Here is a 20937-nt window from a genome sequence, read left to right as displayed (position 1 = left end):
TCAAAATGAACGTCTTTATGTCATCATGAAGACGAGCCGGCAATGGCTCATCGGTAGAGCGGGTTGTCCTATGATCACAAAATTGGTGGTTTGATTCCCGCCCAACCACCTGAAGTGTGAGCTGACAGTGGGAGGTGTCAGCCTGTACACACTAATATATATGCATGCGGTTGACGGATTACTAGAGTGTGTTATTAATTTCCCTCTCTGGGAAATTATGTATGTATATAAAATTTTAAAAAATAATAATGATGTCACCATGTGGTCCCTGTGGCCTCAACTCAGCAGATGTCAAACCGGTTTGGTATAAATTAAAGCTAATATTTGTAACTATTTCATATTTAGAGTGCTGTTTGTTGAGCTAAAAGTCAAAAGATTCTCTCAGTTTATTACATCCCGCTTCAAAGCGATGATGTATTGTAATTGTCAGTGTTCGATCGTTCGTCCACCAAATATCTTCGCAAACGTTGCAGATAGAAAGATGAAACAAAAAGCACATTACTCAGGCGATCTTGACCTTGAGAAAACTAGGTCAAGGTCAAATTTCAACTTTTATACCCTCAGGAACTGGATAAGATAGAAAAACAAAGGAGAAGGCCAGTGTGAGTAAGACCATAGATCAAAGCTAGGGCTTTGGTCTATGCTACCCTGAAATACCCTGAACGGTCAAAGCTATGCACTTGTCAGGTACTACTTTCAAGGTACCCAGACTTCCCTGGAAGGAGGTCAGAGTAAGTCGCGGGATGTTGCAGTCTCTGACTGCCTTGTTTACTGTTTCAAGTAGCACAGTTTTCAGACAGACAGACAGACAGATAAAACAATCCACAACTACATAAATATATAATAAAAAACCCCTATTTACCGGATACAATCCATCCGAGCTGCCCAAGTCAGTAAAACGAGCGTCCCTTCCCATTCTGTCAAACCACGTAGTTTATCGCGAGACTTGGACTCAGCTGTCCGCTAGAAGAAACAAGCCAGGCTAGGCTAGCAGCGCAGATAGCAGCCCGGACAGCAGGGAATTAGTCCCGGACCCCCGTCGGGCGGCGCAGACAGGACTGGAGCCAGTCTCTCACCTCAGGCAATGCGAACGCTGAGCGTCGGACGGAGTTAACGGCAGAGCTGTCCCGACACGGGGACTGGTGTCGATGTCAGAACCGAGGCGGCGAGAAAACACCAGGCGACATTAATCAGAGAGGAGCAGCGGAGTTTCAATGTTATTGTTAAGTGAGATCCACATATGGTCACAATGTCCTGCTCTGGAAACCTGGTTTGGGATGTAAATAAACGCCTAATTGGATACAACGACCCTTACACCATCAGGACCAACTATTTAGGTAAGAACACAGTAACTCTGTGCTGCTAGCGCTGGAACCAGCATAATAAATTCACTTCAGAGGCATCTGATCGAGACGACAGTCCTCACCTGACGCGCTGCTGCTTGTGTTTACATGAGATGTGCACTGAAGGAATTTGAGAATGCACATTAGTCCTACCTGCTGCTTTGTTTGGGCATTTTATGTCAGTAACTGCTTTAATTATCAACGAAAAACAAATGAACTGAACAAAACTGCATCAACCAGGAAGTCCCATAAATAAATCTTTAGATGACACAACTGGGCTAAAAGACATTTTGCAGTCAGTGATAGTGTGTCCTCCAGCAGCATTGATTCCAGCAGTAATCCTCCTCCTCATGGATCGGTACAACCTTCTTCCATGCTGTTCAGATCTGGGGTGATTCAGGAGCTGTGATGGCATGTTTTTCCAGAAAATAGGTGCCGTTCAGAACGTTTTTCTGTGGTTCAGCAGGAAGATATATCGATCGTGATGCTGGGTTTTTGTTCCGTAGGCTACATAATGCATGCAACAGATGCATTAATGTGTAATGGAGAGCATTCACTGTTCGGGCATCCCTGCGTGGTGGACCGCCCCGCCTCCAAAACCTGGATGTTGATTTGTGACATTCTTTCAGATGTCATTTTCTCCCTAAAGTTCATGTCGTGTTGTAAGGACGGGGTTTGGTGTTAGTTGAATGAATGGATGGTGGCTTATTCCTCTAAAAAAAAAAGTGTTTTCAGATTCAAAACATTTTAAAAGAACCCAGTCAAACATGAACCAACTCTTCTGTATTTATACAGAATTAACCTTTAGGACCGATCTGCCAGAAATGATAATGTCCACAGAGTGAACAGTTACATAGAGTAAGAATATTGGTTTCAGAAAATAAACCTCTGACGTTACGACACAATTCAGTGTCGCAAAATAAGGAAATGTCAACACTTAAATGGTAAAATCCTCAGAGGAGAAGCCTAGAATTAAGTAAGAAATATTGAGTAAATACTCTATTTAACAGAATATAATTACATTAGAGTGTGTTGTAATAAAACAAGGTTCACAGTATATATTTGATCCTAATTTAAATTTCATTTTTTTAATATTCCCGTCATATTCCTGATCCCCCTTGTCATTTTTGGTAAGTGTTACTGAACCTGTACCGCTCACTGATCCAAACATTCTTTAGGTGGTCGTCCTCATTCGTGGGCTGCTGGGACGGAGGTGATCTTTGTTGGTGCTGGTAGTGAGGGACCAGTGTGGTTTGAACAGAGGACATCACTACTTTAGAACGGCTGCAGTGCGGCCTGTCAAACCGTCGGCACATGACGGTGGTTGAAGGAAGATTTAGAGGCCCGTAGAGAGACGGGGCAGGTGCCACAGAGGGTTAGTCAGGGCTGAATTTAGCTTGGCTGAGATATGGCTGCAGCTTTCATTGTGTATGGGTGGAGGTTGCATGTGATGATGTGTGGGTCAAGTTATATTTAGCTTCAGAAAGGGAGTCTGTGGCTTAAATAGTGTTCTGAATGCCCAGAGAAACATTTCCTGGGAAGTTAACCAAACTTTTTGTGTAGTCTAAGGAACCTTTGGAAGGGGTAGATACTTTATTTTTATTGTCATTGAATATTATCTTGTCAAACTCAATTTTGCAATTTTTCTGCGTACAACAGAAAATTAAATAACTTCAGTGCATATGTTAGCAAATTGATGACTGGATGAGCATGAGAAGCTTTGGACCAATGAGAATGCTCGTAGCATTTCACTTCATAAACTCACAGCAAACACACCAGAAAGAAGTAAAGAGGAAGGCGACGCAGAATTCTTCAGAACAAAGAAGAGGAAGTTTTCAAACTAGATGTACTAATTGTGAACTGTAAATGGTGCAAATATGAATATAAATTCTAGCTAAAAAACAATTCTTGAACTGAAGAGAAATGTAGACTTCTCAGAATTCCTCTGATGAAAACAAAGGAAGCAAAAAAGAAAAATGGACTGAATGTATTTTCTAAATAGTCAGTTAAATAATCATTCAATGTGTTGGCTTATTTTAAGTTGATGTATTTTGTATTCCTTAATAATTCTCTCTAAATCGGTTATAAATTACTGAAAAGCTCTCAGCCCCCCGAATTCCACCCCCCATTTCGTAAGTAGAAAATTTCTTAAGTAGAGACGCGCTTTCCATGCAAATGCCCCAATCCTTTTCAAGTCCCCCAATATTCAGACATAAATGTTTTATAAAGCATAAAAATGCATCAAAACATGTAACAAATACATGTTACAATTAGATTATTACACAATAAATGAGAGCTGTGCTTAATGTAAAAAACAAACAGTAAAGATAAAAATGATGGTCATTAACCTCTTACTTGCTGTCCTCATTGTTTTTTGCCCTCTTTGGTTCATGCTCTTCCTATCTCATGATGCTGAACAACAGAGTGAATTCCAGTCCTCCTTTTGAACTTCTCCAACCACCCACTCGATGCGTTAAACTCCTTAAACTTCCTTTTGTTTTAATAACGTGGCGATTGTAGATGCATTACGGCCATATTCTTTGGCTAGATCAACCAAACGCATCCCTTTCTCACGCTTTTCTATTATCTCTTGCTTTGTACGTAAAAAAAACCTCTTTTCTTTGTCTTTTCTTTTCCTCTTTTCTCCATCACTTTCTTAGGGTCCATAGTGAATACTCTAAAAGTTAATATACTGTATTTACGTACTTAAAACTATCAGAACACAGAACAAGAGGAGGTCCCTCTTAGCCAATGGGATGCCAGGATGCTAGGTAATAGCCAATGGCAGAGCAGCTATAAGAATATACTGTATTTTTACCTTTCATAACTCTAAAGTTATTTCGTATGTAGAGACATTCGTAAGTAGAGGTACCAGTGTACAAAAAAGTTAACACAACTTTTTCTTAAACTCCGACCAACAACATGAAACTACAAAAAGAAATAATCTTATAGAAGACAAATAAGTCACACACATTTTTTTTTGCAAACAAATAAAAATCTTTGCGATGGAAAATCATGTTGGAAAAAAGATGGAATTATGATGCTCATAAGTATTGCAAGTTTCTCATGTGCTGTTTTTACATTTAGAAAATACTGAATCAATGAAATTAATTTAACTATTGAAGTCATTTAACAAACCAGAAAAATTATTTATATTAGTTTCCAAACAAAGGTAACCAGTGGTGATTGTTTCCAGAGTTCCTTCTTGGAGTTGATTTGGGTTGTTTTTTTTTTTTTTCAGCTCCTCCATCTCTAATTGTGCTTCGTCAACAGCAAACACAAAGTTGAAGGTTAATTATTATTTCATTTTCTCCCTGTTTTTCCTTCCCTTTCTTTTTTAAATGAATAATTGAAGCTGGTTTTCAGCTCACGCTGAGGCGTTTCATCAGCGTTTCACTCACATTCTTTAATGGCAGCAGGTCACACCTCAGGCGTGATGAATATCTCCCACAGATATCTAATTTATTATGAGCAGGAATAACAGAGGTTAAAATATTCTCTTTCTTCTCAGTTGGGTTGGAGATGCTCATTCAGATCCACCCCCCACCCCCCTGTGGATCTGGTTAGATTTTATTGTGTTTTAAATCTCTCAAGCGCTTCACAGAAATTCTCTGTCAGCATCTGATGATGCAGCAGAAAGCAGATTGAAGACTGGTGTGTTAGCGTTCGCTGCTGGGCTTCATAAAGTGTCTGATTGCTTACAGCATCCTCTCATCTTACAGCAGAACATCCCTCTCTTTTTTTTCTCATCTGCTGGCTGGAGCCAAAGCAACAGGAAGTTCCTCTGTATTAATAATACATCAGACAGAAACACTGAACGCAGACGTTCGCTGAGAAATTTAGTCCAGGGGTGGGCAAACGTTTTGACTGGTGGACCACACAGAGTCCCTAAATCTGACAGGCGGGTCAGCTGAGGAGCAGATGGATAGATGTTTATTTGTACCAGTGGAAATGACTGTAAAAACCATTATATGAAATGTTTTTGCCTTCAACAGACAGCACAGCATATACAGTATATGAAAGGTTGATTATAAAAATTGTTGTACAAATGCATTTATTTCATCAAATTTATTATATATTTTAAAGAAGTTTGGTGGGCCAAGTACTCGGCCAATGCCTGATTTAGACCAATCAAGAAAGCCTTGATTCACTTAACTGGAGTGAAGCGGAGTGGCTGGATGGATGGATGGATGGATGGATGGACGGACGGAAGGATGACATTCCTTTCTAACTGTCTTCTTTCGTTCTTTCTCAGGGAGGAGAGAGTTCGTCCAGAGGCTGAAACTTGAAGGGACTCTGAACGTACACGATGGCTGTGTGAGTTCTGCGTGTTTTTTCTTCGTTGAGTTTGTATCTGAAAGGAATTTGTCGTCTTCCTCAAAAAAAAAAACTCTTCACACCAGGTTTTTGTGGGTCAGTGGACACCAGACTGAGATCAGGTCTCTGACTACAGGTCAGGTGTTCGACGCCTCAGAGAAACCTGACGCTGACACGAACGTCATATGTCCTGGCTGCCGTTCTGTCCAACACACCACGTTGGACCACGTTAACTACCGCTAACTAGTCCCCAGAGAGACTGGCTTTAACTTCTGGCATTGTCTCGATGAGAAAATAATTGACTTTGTTTGACTTTTAACAGGATTGCAGAAAAACTGCTGACCCGAGTTCCATGAAAGTTTTTTGCGAGGGCAGCGACTGAGCTGAGGGAGAGAACTTTAGATTCAGGAGCGGATCCAAATAACAGAAGAGATGCGAGGAATATTTATTTTCAGAAGGGTTGAATAAAATAAACATATAGTTATATCCAGGTTCTTGCATCATAAGACACAAATAAACACGCTCATGTTCTGCAGGAAGAGGTCACATTAGTGGACTTTTTAATGCTAATATCACTGTGTAGTAATAGATTAATAAAGATACCACTGATCTAAACAGTCGCATATAAACAATAAATAAAAATATAGACCTTATGCTTAGACGAGTTTACTCCACTGGATTGGAGTCACGTCACACAATTAGTGAGAACAGGAAGTATTTGGAAGTAGTGATCAAATCTATAGTCTTCTGACGTCCTGACCTTAAAAACAGTCTTATCTTGATATCTCATTAAAAGGCTCCTTTCTTCAGGGCTTTGGATAAGTTTTGATCCCGATGTATGTAAACAGAGGTCGTGCCTACAGATTAGTTTTATTGCCATTTAATCTGTGGATTGTGTGTTTTAGTTTGTTGCCTGTGACTCGTTGTTGTGAATAGCTCCATTTGTTTGGTCTGATGTAAACAGAGGCCTGAACTGATGAACCTGTGAACTGTTTCACATGAAAGCACAGATTAGAGGTTTCTCTGAACTAATGAGCGTCTCTAGGAGCGCGAGCGGCCCCTGCTTTGGGTCCAGACCTCTACTCTAACAACTGATGATTCATTCTCTGGTTAAGAACCTCAGGAGAAAACGTTCCACGCTGTTTTTACTTAATTTTACATAATTTGTTTGTTAAAATAATTAATTGTTGATCTTTTTCCATTTACAAATCAATAAATAAATTCCTACTTACAGCACTAATTTAAAATTATCTTGTCCGTCCGCAGGTCAACACGATATCCTGGAATGACACGGGTGAATACATCCTGTCCGGCTCAGACGACACGTTTTTGGTCATCAGCAACCCGTACAACAAAAAGGTAAGTTCTGATCAATCGGACGATCAATCAATCAAACAACCTCTGCGTTCACTTCCTCTTAAAATACCTGCCTCTATGCCTGGAATTACAACAACGGCAGGAACCAAAATTTTCAACATTTTGCATGTTTCTTGGTAGGATTTTTTTTAAAAAGTTTTTTTAGTTAAAAAAAAATATTTTTTTTTCATTTAACAGAGATGTTCAATCTGTATTATTATTATTACTGGTATTTAGAAAAAGCTGTCAGCAAAAAGCAGGGCCATGATCTCTAACATATAAACTGCTCATGTTTCCATGACAGCGGATGTATGGGTGTGGCTTGTGTCCGTAAAGGAAGTGACAGATTTTTGGAGTAGATATGAAAAATGTTGTGCTTTTTATGTAGGATTTAGTTTGGGGGTTAATGTTCATGGTGTCTTCCATTCAGCATCGTGTGAACTCCGGTTTTCTCCTCTCAGGTCAAGAAGTCCATACGTTCAGGTCATCGGGCGAATATCTTCAGTGCAAAGTTCATGCCTCACACCAACGGCCAGGAGATCATCTCCTGCTCCGGAGACGGCATCATCTTCTACACACACACCGAGAAGAGTCCTGAGTACAACCGGCAGTGTCAGTTCACCTGCCACTACGGGACGGCGTACGAGGTGAGGAGCTGGAGAAGCGTCCCACGGATAAAACCGAGGATCGTCTCTCAAATCCTGCGTCCTAATCTCATACCTGTTGTTGTCTCTCAGATTATGACAGTACCAAACGACCCCTACACCTTTCTGTCCTGCGGGGAGGACGGCACGGTTCGATGGTTCGACCTTCGCACGAAGACGAGCTGCACTAAAGAAGACTGCAAAGATGTACGGTGACGGTCGTATTGATCCTCCTATCGGTTGATGATTGATGTTAGACTGCCGGCTGGGACGGGTCTCGGATGTGTTTGCTGGTTAAATCATCAGCATCATTTTCTAAATGATGTGGATTTATGAAACCTGTTTGTATCAGGTTACTGCTGTCATGTACAGCACATTATAATGCATATATTAAAACATATATTAAAAAAAACATCAAGTATTATTAGTAGTATTGATTTGAGTAGGTTTAGTATTTAGTGTGTGTTCTCTACATTTGTTTCACTTTCTTCATGCAGCTTTCAGTCTGTAATTCAGAATTCTGTGTATTAATATTTCATGCATGAGATCAGCTGTGACCTTAAAACAGTTATGGTAGTTTTTACTGCCTCCGTTTCCTCTCCCTCTTCATTAAAAAACGTCTCAGTGACCGGTCAGCCGTATGATTGTAACCATCAGGCCGGCGCGATGGTTGATGTTTCATCCTGATCGATCTCAAAACAGACAGAGCTGGCTTTAGAGTGGAGCTCACCATGTTTTAAACCTTACCTCTGATTTCAGGACATCCTGATAAACTGCCGGCGAGCCGCCACTTCTATATCCATCTCCCCCCTGATGCCGTACTACCTGGCTGTGGGCTGCTCTGACAGCTCTGTTCGCATCTACGACCGGCGCATGCTGGGCACCAGAGCCACAGGTAAACCGTCCTGCAGCCGTCAGTCATGTGACTGTCCACATATATTTCTGCATAGAGATTGAGAATCAAGAAGCAGTAATTTCCCTTGAAATGATTCTTAATGAGTTCAAATGACAGATGGAGGTAGTGAAGCAGGATCTGCTGCAGCTGCGTCGTCTTAGTATTATTTTATACTCTTCTGAGTGTTGTGGACAAAAAGTTTGTTTTCATTAAGATAAACAAAAATGCTTATTTACTCAGAGGGTAACAGTAGAAGGAACTGGATTTTTAATACTTAATTTAAGACAAGCAAACACATTTAAGACAGTGGAATGGGAATAGAACTTCTCCCTGTTCTCGTCCATCTGTTAATTATTCATTCATCCCCATCCAGACTCATCCAGATATCTGTGTTTTATATCTCATTAATCTCTCCTTTTTCTCAGTTTAAAACCTTTTAAAATATTTTTGTGAAATTTTCATCAAAACAAATCCAGTTTGTGGGTGCATGTGAATTTGGATTAGATGAAACGTAAGTAAGTACAGTAGTTTTAATATGGCAAATGCAAAACAGATTAGGTAGCAGCATTTTGAAATCAGTGCTGTGACACACAGGAAGTCTGTACAAATATCTGAGAGCTGTGGTTGTGAAATCTACATTCTCGGTCCCAGAGCTGTGATGTGAAATACAAACCAGAATTGCGGTATTAAGCAGAAATATATGTGAAAATGACATTAAATTTGCAGGCAGATAACTTTCACACTTAATGGAAACAATTCCACAATTTGCTTCCTGAAGTTTGTCTTATACTGTAGATGTTTACTGCATGTGGTGCTGACGGTTCAACTATCAGTCACTCCTGTTCCTCCTCAGGTAACTACATGGGCCGGGGGACGACAGGCATGTGCGTGAGGTTCGTTCCCGATCACCTGTCCAACAAGTCGTGCCGCGTGACGTCTCTGTGCTACAGCGAGGACGGTCAGGAGGTGCTGGTCAGCTACTCCTCCGATTACATCTACCTGTTTGATCCCAAAGACGACCAGGCCCGGGAGCTGAAGGGAGCGTCCGAGGAGAGGAGGGAGGAGGTGAGCGCGGAGGACGACCGGACACGCGTAGCCCTCACTTAGCGTGTGTTAGCATACATACAGCTGAGGCTTGTCAGAATTTCATTACAGTACTTTCTGTGACCTTTTGATCTTGAAGCGGGGTCAGTGGACACTTGACACATGTGACCTGATGAGGAACAAACAGAAAGGTTCTTCAACCTCTGAAAAGTGATGTATTAAAATATCTGATTTGACCCCATTAAAGAAATACACCCTCATGCTAAAACGATTTTAAATGGAGAAAAACAACAAATCCACTTGAAGCAGAAAAACATTGGCATTTTATATTTTTTTCAGCTGAAGTTAAGTATTAAATTACTACTGAATTACTTTTTTCCGGATCAGCTAAGCCATTCATCCAGATTAAGTCCGGAGGTGTTGATAACAACTTTTCAACAGTTACATCTCTTAATCTTCAGCATCAAATGACCCTGAAGAACAGATTAATTCATCCGTCGATGGACATGAAGCGTGGCGCACAGATAAATGACCGCCCATCAGAGTCTGACCTGAGACAAACAGACGTGTTTACTGGGAGCTCTGGTGTCTGAATGTACTGGATCCCAGCGCCCAAGTCTCAAAGCCCCATGATGAGTTCAGCTGCGTCGAAATGCGACCACAACACACATTCCTTTCCAAATAAAGCGACAGACGCAGGCAGTTTCCCCTCCATCGTCCAAAATAGTTCAGACTGAGGTGGGGGGGGGGGTCGAGCAGAGGATCAGTACCCCTCTCACCTTTTCCCCTTCCTGTAGCCTCATTTATTCCGTGCACAAGAAGAATCTCTTTCAACATCACCTCCAGCTCACAGATAAGAAAGTATTTCCTCAATAAAGACGTTGATAAGAACCTTTATCAGTGTTTTTGCCCTGCAGGGGCTGGAGAGTGATGGCAACCTGTCAAGTTTAAGGGTGGGGGGTTTTCTTTAGAGAGGACCCTGCATCGGCAGAGCTATTTATAATGTGTGTGTGTGTGTTTGTGTGTGTTTGTTCACACAGCTGAGACAGCCACCGGTGAAGCGCCTCCGTTTGCGGGGCGACTGGTCCGACACCGGACCTCGAGCTCGTCCCGAGAGCGAGAGGGAGAGAGACGGTAAGGATCAGTCAGACAAAACCAGTCGGCGCTGCAGCCGACACGTTCCTGCTCAAAGACTCGGGTTCAAGCTCCCGTCCTGAAAATTCACTTGTTTCCTTGAAACTATTTCAATATCATCTCATTTTCATCCCCTTTGCTGCCCGAGTCATGTGCTTTTTGTTTTTTTCTTTCTATCTGCAACGGTTGTGAAAATATTTGGTGGACAAACGGACAGACGGACACACGAACACTGACAATTCCAATACATCACTGCTTCCTGGGATGTAATAAAGTTGAATCTAATCTAGTTTAAAAAAAAACGGGGACCCCAGGGCCTGCAATCCAGCCCCAGATTTTTATAATTACATTTTTTATAACTAAATTATAAAATTTAATACAAAGAAAAAAAAGTGGACTTATTGTCACCTCTATGTAATTTTCCTATGAGTTTATTGGTCTGGCCCCTTTGAGATCAGATTAAAGCTGTTTGTGGCCCCCTGATTTGCTTCTGGACATCACACTGAAGCCTCTGGTTAAAGCTGAGTTGAGTCTGAAACAATGAGCTGAGGTTTTAAAGTGTTATAAACCTTCATTAGATCAGAGATTAGATGGACAGGGACGTGTGGGACAGGACGCATGTGTTTAACAATCTTTTCAAAGTTCATAACTACTGTCCCCACATGTAACATGGATTTTCATAACTTCATGGAAATTGAAAAAAAAAGAAATAAGGAAACTCTAAGATTAACAGACTCCTTCTTCCTTTGTCATCACTGGGTGAATTGTTGAAAAAACATCAGTTTTGTGTGTGACCAGCTGGAGGTTGTGTAACGTTTAAGGCCCAATAATATTCCTTATCTCCTGCAGGAGAGCAGAGCCCGAACGTCTCTCTGATGCAGAGGATGTCGGACATGTTGTCCCGCTGGTTCGAGGAGGCCAGCGAGGCTCAGGGCAGCAGAGGAACTCGACCTCAGACCCGACCCAGAGGTGAGGGGGCAACCAGACCGTCCAACAGTCAGCCGACATGTACCTGTTCGAGGAATAATCCTGTTGATCTAATATCATTACTTCCACCATGTTTGTTTGCATTTGAAGGATAGAGAATCTTAATCCTTTTATTTCTTCGATTGAAAACTATAAAACAACAAATTCTGATTTAAAAACAACATATTTACACAGCAGTGTTTAGTGTGATCCAGATCCATATTATCCTCCACACAGGTTAAAACAGAATGTGTGTATTTGCATGGATTCATCTTTATTTTCTGAAATGTGCTGTTCTTAATAGTTCATCTTTTCATTATTTATTTAGATGGTTTTGATAAGAATTTATTTTTGTCTGTGTGTCATTTTGTGTGTATATTATTTTACAACAACATGTGGAGAGAATCACAGCAAGCATTTATTTATACAATTAAAAATATAATAATAAATCAGGACTAAATCTAGCAAAGAGTGAACACGTGAACAGATTTTTTCAGGTTTTGCTCTGAATAATTATACTGTACTGTATTTTATAAACTTTTAAAAGTAATTATAGAGTGGTGTAATTAATGGTACAGTTTTATTTCTCATCACAGTTTTTGTCTGTTAAGACTTTTGCATGTTTTCAGACAAATGTTTTAGCGCTAACTGCAAGTTTTTTTAATCTTTAATCTTTTCAATCTTTGTCAGTTCAGTCCTGAAGAATTTTAAAGATCTGTTCATTTCCTTGTTTCAGGAACAGCTGCCCGTCCAGAGGGGGCGCTGAACGTTCCTCCTGCCCCCGCGGGAGGCTCCAGCCAGGAGTCCGGCGCCCCTGAGAGACCTGGTGGGGCAGAAGCTCCAGAGGCGTCTGCCGGTCCTGCAGCCGACGCCGAGCCCATGCCTAAATCCAATTCCTCCTCCTCGGCCTCATCGTCCACAGTCACAGCACCCCCTCCCTCCAGCTCCTCGTCCGTGGAGAGTTCAGCACCTTCCGCCTCCCCCCTCACCTCCTCGCCCGACTCGGAGCAGAGGAGTCAAGCCGATACGACCGGGACCTCCACATCCACTCCCACACCCACGTCCGAACCTGCACTTTCAGGTTTGGGTTAAAACACACACCCCCAGAGATTTTACACCTCACTCCTCTTTACAGCAGGTAGCGCAGTGTGTGTGTGTGTGTGTGTGTGTGTGTGTGTGTGTGTGTGTGTGTGTGTGTGTGTGTGTGTGTGAGAGAGAGAGTGTGTGTGTGTGTGTGTGTGTGTGTGTGTGTGTTGGAGCCTCTCCACTCAGGCAGCAGCCTCACGTCACTCAGCATGCTGTTGTCCTTCTCTTCCTTTACTCTGCTCCTCCCCTTCCTGTCCTCTTGCCCCCCCCCCTCCATTCTTCTAATGTTACATTCACTGTCCCTCTCTTCCTCTGCCTCTCTGTTAGAGTATGGTCCTCATCGGCTGCCCATAAGTTTAGTGTGTAGGCGTTTGCAGAGGTTACTGCGGCTGGCCGACCCACCAGGACGGGGGCCGCGAGCGTCCCCTTCTTCCCCTGCAGCCCCTGAGAGAGCTGCTGCTGCTGCTGCCGGGGCGGCTGCAGTGACACGAGCCCCTCCAGGTTACCCTCCCCGTAGCACCTCCTCCTCCACATGGGCTGTCGCCTGGGCCCCCCTCCCCTCGCCATCGCACCTTTCCCCTCTATGTAGGAACGGCAGACGTGCCTGTATGAGCAGCGAGATTCCAGAGGAACCCGTTCCTGTCCGAACTGACCACTAATCCCACATTTATCCTCTTTCCATTTCCCATAATGCACCTTGTGCTTATGAACTGGCACCGTGTGTGACATCACTAATGCTTTCACTCCATCGCTGCGCTTGATGCTTGAGTTTTCACATCAAACCTCCCTGTTGGAGTGGCACCAGCACGTATGATGCTCTGCTGTGGCGTCGTCACGGAAACCCGGGTTTGATCAGTTGATTCTAACCTGATTCAGTCTGATTATTCAGAATCATTACTAGATCCCGTCTTCAGACGTGGGTGACATGACCCCCCAGTAACTCAAGCAGAGCCACAGATCCACTTTAGAGACCATCTCTGCCCTTCATCGTGGCTCAGCTTCATTATCAGAGTGGATTCATCTCTTCTTTTCTAATCTACGCTAGAATTAAAAATGGCAAAATGCAAATTTGCTCCAAAATGTGAAGTGAAAGGAAGTTTTTCTGAAATTATTGTTGAACTTGATAATACTAGTGTTCCAGTGATTGTTTTGTATGTGGTAATGTGTTTTTTTCTTCATATAAAAATACCTTTTTAATAGACTGACCTGACATCAGGAGGACGTCCTGATCGCTACTCATTCACTCCTTGAGTAGAGCTTTGTTGGAATGGTGTTCTATTTTTTCCAGCTAAAAATTGTTGGTCATTATTTATGTAAAGAAGACGGAAATGACTTCAATCACTCTGAATGCATTTGACCTTCCTCTGCTGCAACCGTGTGACAATTTAAATTTTATTTTAGAAGGATTAGAAATGTAAAAATGTTTCTTTTAAATATTTTAATGATCAGTTATCAAACAATATTTTAGTAGAATAGGGATAGCTTTTTGTATTTGGGAATGTGTAAAATCAGGCTGCACTGATGAGTGAAGGAGCATGTGAGCTTTAATTGATCAATTATTAGTTAATGATTACTGAGTTTCTGTTGTTTGGTTTTAGAATAAGCTCATCAGAAATAAACCATTTACCGGTTGCACCGGTTAAGAAGCAGTGGATTGTTTGACCTGTGGTCACTGCAGCAGCTCCATAAAACACAATAGTATTAATTTTTACCATTGCTTTGTTACATGAAATTTTATTGGTGGAATTTAGGCTGAATACACACTGCACAGATTTCAAAAAACATCAAAATGTGACTTGACTTAATCAAACTGGTTCTTGTGAGGAACTTGAAGCCATGTGAACTAATCAAGTCTTTTACTAAACTCTGATCCACGTTTTGCTGTGTGTGTGTGTGTGTGTGTGTGTGTGTGTGTGTGTGTGTGCGCGTGTTTTAATGACGGCGTGGACGTTTTTAACCCTCGTGTGCCTTGATTGTGTGAACCCTCAGGTTTGACCTCTGTGTCCGATGTCTAGTCGGTCTCATTTGTGTTCCAGATTCCCCCTCATCTGTGGTAAACAAACAGCTGGGATCCATGACTCTCGATGAACAGCAGGGTGCGTTCCCCCCCCCCAATCCCCCCACCCTGCCACTCTGTGTGTCCTCCCCACCCTCCCTCATAAACGCATAGTCACCCCCCTATGCCACGTATCGTCCTCCATTGTTGTCAGGCTTTTCATTTCCATCAGGTAGACAGATTAGTTCTGTCCGACTCACAGAATTGAGTTAATAGTTTAAGAACGACCCATCAGGTGTGTTTGGTGTCACGGACCTTCATCAAGACACGTTTTATCATCTGCAAATCAACTCATTCATCCTGGTTCAGTATGAATGGTGCAGCTGAGACTCCTCGAGGCAGCTTTTACTTGTCCTTAAAATATTAGCTCCCCAAAAATATCACAAAAGACATGAACAAACAACAGAAATAAAAACATGGATGTTTTGTATACAATATTTTCCGCACTATAAGAAGGACTGGATTGTAAGGCACACATTCAATGAATGGTCTGTTTGGTTTTTGAGAAGATTAAAAGCTTTACGTGCATCTTATAGTGTAGAAAATACTGTATTCTTCCTCAGGTTCTCATTAATCTCTCCAGTATTCTGTCTTTTATTTCTGTAACGTTCCTCCAACCATCCTGAACCCAAACGTTTCATTTAATTCATAGAATCAGTAACTTCCCTCCAGCATCAGCTCATACTAACGTTCTTACGTCATGTGACACACATGTGTATTATTATCTAGTGTAAAGAGCTATTGCTAATTTTACACAGTTGATGGATAACTGAATATATCGATACTTAAATAAGCTAATATTTCTGCTAATGAACCTGTACGCTCCTGAAAGGCAGCAGCAATATTATTTCTGGCATTTTAAACCAGATAAATTCTCTTAGCGTATTTTCTGAATAGTTGTTATTTTTCTTATCGGTAGGATAAAAATGAGTTGATCTGTGATTGTAGCTGTAGCCTTATGAAAAAAGTGTGTTTACTTGTCACTGAGTGTCCTTATATTTCCTGACTGCACCTGAATACCTCATCATCTAGACGGCCAAAGTGTCCCTAACCGTGTGATCGGACTGAGGCGCGTTCTGACTGCTGTTTCCAGTGTCCTGCTGTGTTTCTGTTGTGTTGCCGTGGCTGGTGCTAGTCGACACGTTTATCTACTGTTTGTCTGCTCTGTAGCGTCTGCTGCATGTTTACATCTCAGCTGTTAGTCAACAACATCAGAAAACTCTCAGATAAATCTGTTATCGGACTGATCGGAGGTCGTTTTTGTCACGTGAACGTCCTCCTTCTCTGCTTATGTTCCTTTCTCTCCTCCCTCAGGAGCAGCAGAGGCTGCAGGTTCACCTCCTGGTGCACGTGTTCCTGCAGCGGTCAGCAGCAGCGCTCCCACCGCCTCCACCTCCTCCATCGCCTCCACCTCCACCAGTCGGCCCAGTACAGCAGAGCCGGTGCTCAGCCTGCACTACAGCTCAGAGGGAACGACCAACAGCACCATTAAGCTGGACTTCACGGACGAGTGGTGAGCGACCACTCCAGCATACTGAGAGAAAAAAAAAAAAAAGTTTGAGCAGCAAGATGAATTCCCTCAGTTATCACAGAATCAAATCAAGATCATATCAAACAGGAAATCAGATGATGTTAGATGCTTTCCCCAGACAATATTGTCGCGGACCGGCCTTATAAGATGTGGTGGATAAAAACAACAAAATAAATCGATACGACCAGCATAAAAACTGTTTTAAAAATATAATCATGAATGTCAATCCAATGTGTATCAACTTTATTAACAGCTTCCTCTTAAAACCGTATCAATGTTTGCTTTTTGTTCATTTTGCTAGCTTGGGAGTTTCAGTTTAGGTGTAACGTATTCTGTGTTAGCGGTCGGAGCGGCCCCTTTGAGAAAGTAGTCATGGGATGGAAGAATTTCTGTTGTGAATGTTATGGATACTGATGATCAGCTTCTTCCTTTTCCTCAACAGGAGCAGCAACACGTCCAGCTCTCTGGGCAGCGGAGGTCCCAAAGTGTCTGAGGCGGCGCAGAGCAGGGAGGGGCTGTCGATGCAGACGTCAGTGTCTGCGCAAGGTGAAAACTTCAAATAAGATTTAAACAATAAATTGGCACTAGTGTCCAAAAAAAAAAAAAAAGCATTCCTTGTGTGGAAGCTGGTTCTATGTCTAGACAATACTTGGATACAGACTGACACCTCGATGAGTTTTGAAACCTTCCTGTCGAATACGTCTCACTAAGCGTTTCCTCTCAGCGCCCTCTGACCCCTCAGGGCAGCAGAGCCTCTCTGAAGCCTCCGCTGTGCAGCCGTGCGATGCCTCCTGCTCCAGCAGTTCCTCCCTTCCGACCCCGATGGAGGGCTCGTTCGAGGGGGGCCCCGTGGCTCCCGCGCCATCAGAGAGGACTCAGCCGGAGGAAGCGACAGCAGGCTGCAGGAGGGCGGGGTCTGCAGCGGAGGAAGGGTCGGAGGGCCAGAGTCAGCCCACCAGGAGCCACCAGGAGTCCGACGACAGCGATGACGACCCCATCCTCATCCCACCGACGAGGTTCAGAGGGGCAGGTCAGAGGTGAGACGGTCAGCGGGGGTGTGAATGCAGATTATTAAGATCCAGCTGTTGTGCAACATGTTGTTAACTGTTATGTTACAAATATAGATTTAACTCCAGAGGATCTGCGGTAGGAGATAGGATGATCAGGTAACGTCTCTTGTGTAACATGCAGCAGAGCAACGTCACCATGTGTGTGTAGAATGAACTTAACAGGTTTTGTCTCATCTAGATCTTTCAACTTACAATCAAACTAATTCACACACAGCTAATTAGCATCATGAGTGATGTGCATGTGAGCACGGATCCCATGTATGGTGAGGGTCGCAGCCCAAAGGGGAGCATTTTGGTGGTTTGGAGTAAGAGAAGTAAAGAATGAACAAAGAGTGTGAGCATGATGACCGGGGACATCAGATTCTTACATGTCAATCCAGTTTTAGCTTCAACTAGAATTCAGATCTCCAAGATCCACATTTTCCTTCAAGAAAAGAAAAATAAATGTCAAGTGTAAAAATGTAATTTCATCTCCCAACAGTTTTTGTGACAATGAAGACGTTTGGTTTATTCTAAATAAAGGATTAGCACGACGGATGTCGCAGCAGCGGTCCAGTGATAAAACAACAGATAGATTTTATATCACAGCGGGTTCGTCGAGTCACAGGAACCGGTCATTTTCCTCACATGACATCAAACATGAGTGTTTTTGTCTGCAGGAAAAGACTTCAACGCGTTTTGATTTTCTTCTGAATACATAATTTTGAAGGTAGAATGAAGTCTTCCACACCAGTATCACCAGTATGTGATGAAGCAGATCATTTGACATGTATCATATTTGATGATCTCAGGAGGACCTCTTTGAAAAACTTATGTAATTCAGCTAGGTTGCCTCAGTAACCAGTGTGTGTGCTTTATTTATTGCCACCACTACAGTTAATGGATGTTGTTGGTGTGTGTGTGTGTGTGTGTGTGTGTGTTTGTGTGTGTGTGTGTGTATGACGATATTAAGGCTTTAATTCAGATATCATTTGGCTGTTTTCACAGCTTGTTATGGGTCGAATTGTTTGTCCCAGGACAAAACTTTTAACTCAACGTTGTACGCATGTAGTTTGTGAACCAATTCTAAAAAGTTTTGAACGTCTTATGTATTTATTTGTATTGGTTGTCTTATGTTTCAGACGTTCAGCAGCCGCTCGAATCCAGGAGCTGTTTCGCAGGAGAAAGGAGAGAAGGGAAATGGAGGAGAGCGAAACCCAGAACATCAGGAGACCGTCGGTCAAAATGGTTTACAAGGGCCACCGTAACTCCAGGACGATGGTAAATACTGTTTACATGATGTTAGTGCAGCATCTAAAGGAGATGTAGCTGTTAGCTTTCTCACATCTATGTGTATGACGTTAATGCTGGGATGCAGCTTATTTTGCTGTAGTTTAGCTTAGTGAAGCGTAACGTTGGGAAAAAAATGAGAAAGTTTGTCCAGAGTTCAGTTTGAGTTTCATACAAGAGGTCAAGCTTCAAGTGATGTTTATTATCTGACCTCCAGATAAAGGAGTCGTGTTTTTGGGGGAACAACTTCGTGATGAGCGGATCGGACTGCGGACACATCTTCATCTGGGACAGACACACCGCAGAGCACCTCATGCTGCTGGAAGCCGACAACCACGTGGTCAACTGCCTGCAGCCGCACCCGTACGACCCCAGTGAGTCCCGGTCCCGCCGTAGAAGACTTCTCCGCTCTGAGATGACGTCACAGCGTTAACCTCACACTCCTGTTCTGCTCTGTTTCAGTTCTGGCTTCTTCAGGGATAGACTATGATATTAAGATCTGGTCCCCGCTGGAGGAGTCGCCATCGTTCAACAGAGTTCTTGCTAATGAGGTATAACTAGAGATCAGTGACATGAGACTGACTCATTAGTTTAATGATGATTCAGATAAAAACGATCACATGGCAAACCATCACACAGCGATCCCTCGTTACTCACGGTTAATGTGTTCCAGAAACAAAATTCTGCGATATAGCGACAAACTTTTATTATTTACGGTAATTTAAACGTTTATGAACCCTCCCCATACTGATATTAAACCACCTTCTATCGGTATTTCCTTTTTCCACACTCTTATCGACTGTTTAAAATACTTTTGTACTGAAAACAAGTGTTTCTTTAATACATGGAAGTGCGCTGCGTCCCGTGAATCTCGGAAAGCAGCGCACTTCCAGATGCTGTCAACAAATAGCATGCGCGTACAGGATCATGTGACTACCTATTAAAAATCTGCGATGTAGTGAAGCCGCGCATCTTGAAGGGCGAATAAGCGAGGGATTACTGTACATCAGTTCACTAATCCAACGAGAAGTTTAATGTACGCCGATTGTGTTTATCTAGGAAGGAAGAACAAAACTAAAATATTTTCTCCACCGTCTTCATCCGTGTGTTTTTTTTAACCACGTTAAACAAACCGTAGACTGTGTTTGTTAGTGAGCATATTAATGTCTTGTTTGTGATGTCAGGTGACCATTTCCTAAATGTCAAACTTCATTTAAATGTTCAATGAGCGGAAAGAGAATTTAGAGCTCTACTGGACGATGAGATCATTCAGTCTTTTTGCAAATGTTGATCATATATTATGGAGACGCAGAGTCAGACCAGCAGTGGGTTTGTTGCTACACCTTTCATGAAAGAACGTTTTTCCCAACACCCGTGTCTTTCTGTTATTTATCAGATTCTGTCCTTCACTCTTTCTTCTCCCTCCAGGTAATAACTCGGAATGAGCTGATGCTAGAGGAAACCAGGAACACAATCACGGTCCCGGCCTCTTTCATGCTCCGAATGTTGGCCTCCCTAAATCACATCAGATCAGGTACATGCCTATAAACTCACATTTCATCATGTCAGTTGTTTGTTTGTATCTACTAAGCGTTTCTCAGAACTTCTGTTTTGAGCTTCCTTATTTTCCTTTAATATCTTCAGCATTTCCTTTCTTGCAGATCGACTAGAAGGCGATCGCTCCGAAGGTTCAGGACAGGAAAATGAGGACGAGCAGTAGCCTGCTGGCTTTTTATTTGAAAGAAAACACTATTTGTTTTTTGCTGTACAGCACTTGAAAACACCCGAAATTTGTACAAGTACAGTGTAGAATACTTCCTTTATGAGATTAGTGTAATTTGTACCGCCCCTCCCCGTGTTTTTTAAAATGACTTTCTTACTGATGTTTCTGTATGGGGATAAACTACATCTGTATGAATGCAAAAGGAAAAGACGTCAGCATATAAACATTATATTAGGTGTGAGATTAACGGTGGCTGGTGTGCAAGAATGTAAAGTGCAATATTATTTTGTTAGGCGAAAGTGAGCTTCGATCAGTGTTAACGTGTGACATTTTGAATTTGTAGCACAAAGCTAAAGGATTGTTGATGTGCTCCTCAGGCAGTTACGCATGTAAACATGGACTTTTAAGTAATACATACATGGAGAATGCTTAACTTTTGAAGAAAAACAAAGCTATGGTTCTTCTCCCTAAAGGGACTTATGAATAAATTATCTTTTACAGAA

General features: G+C 42.3%; 1 protein-coding gene across 6 annotated transcripts; it reads left to right on the top strand.

Annotated features, from left to right (window-relative positions):
• The first annotated feature begins 969 nt into the window (after positions 1-969).
• dcaf6 (ddb1 and cul4 associated factor 6) lies at positions 970-20484 on the top strand. 6 transcript variants are annotated; one of them, XM_068328689.1, is made up of 21 exons: positions 970-1337; positions 5599-5660; positions 6927-7019; positions 7478-7663; positions 7754-7867; positions 8420-8555; positions 9409-9620; positions 10640-10733; positions 11583-11702; positions 12436-12780; positions 13113-13286; positions 14822-14881; positions 16156-16354; positions 16815-16918; positions 17115-17409; positions 17497-17538; positions 18564-18702; positions 18929-19085; positions 19174-19262; positions 20140-20245; positions 20373-20484. In XM_068328689.1, the coding sequence occupies exons 1-21, from the start codon at positions 1241-1243 to the stop codon at positions 20429-20431; spliced, it is 2883 nt and encodes a 960-aa protein (XP_068184790.1). In that variant the 5' UTR covers positions 970-1240; the 3' UTR covers positions 20432-20484. The 6 variants fall into 6 exon arrangements, with proteins under 6 accessions (XP_068184790.1, XP_068184789.1, XP_068184793.1 ...); XM_068328688.1 differs by having other exon boundaries at positions 17097-17409; XM_068328692.1 differs by lacking the exon at positions 13113-13286 and having other exon boundaries at positions 17097-17409.
• Positions 20485-20937: the final 453 nt, after the last annotated feature.

Source organism: Antennarius striatus, chromosome 12 (assembly GCF_040054535.1).
Source record: "Antennarius striatus isolate MH-2024 chromosome 12, ASM4005453v1, whole genome shotgun sequence".
In the NCBI taxonomy this organism is placed as follows: Eukaryota; Metazoa; Chordata; class Actinopteri; order Lophiiformes; family Antennariidae; genus Antennarius; species Antennarius striatus.
Note: the sequence above shows the minus strand (reverse complement) of the source record. Positions and strands in the feature narration are given on the sequence as shown.

Coding starts and splice junctions, on each gene's coding strand:
- dcaf6 (XM_068328688.1), top strand. CDS start 1,241: ATGGTCACAATGTCCTGCTCTGGAAACCTGGTTTGGGATGTAAATAAA. Junction 17,410..17,496: donor TTCAGAGGGGCAGGTCAGAG/GTGAGACGGTCA, acceptor TTACAAATATAG/ATTTAACTCCAGAGGATCTG. Junction 17,539..18,563: donor GTAGGAGATAGGATGATCAG/GTAACGTCTCTT, acceptor CTTATGTTTCAG/ACGTTCAGCAGCCGCTCGAA.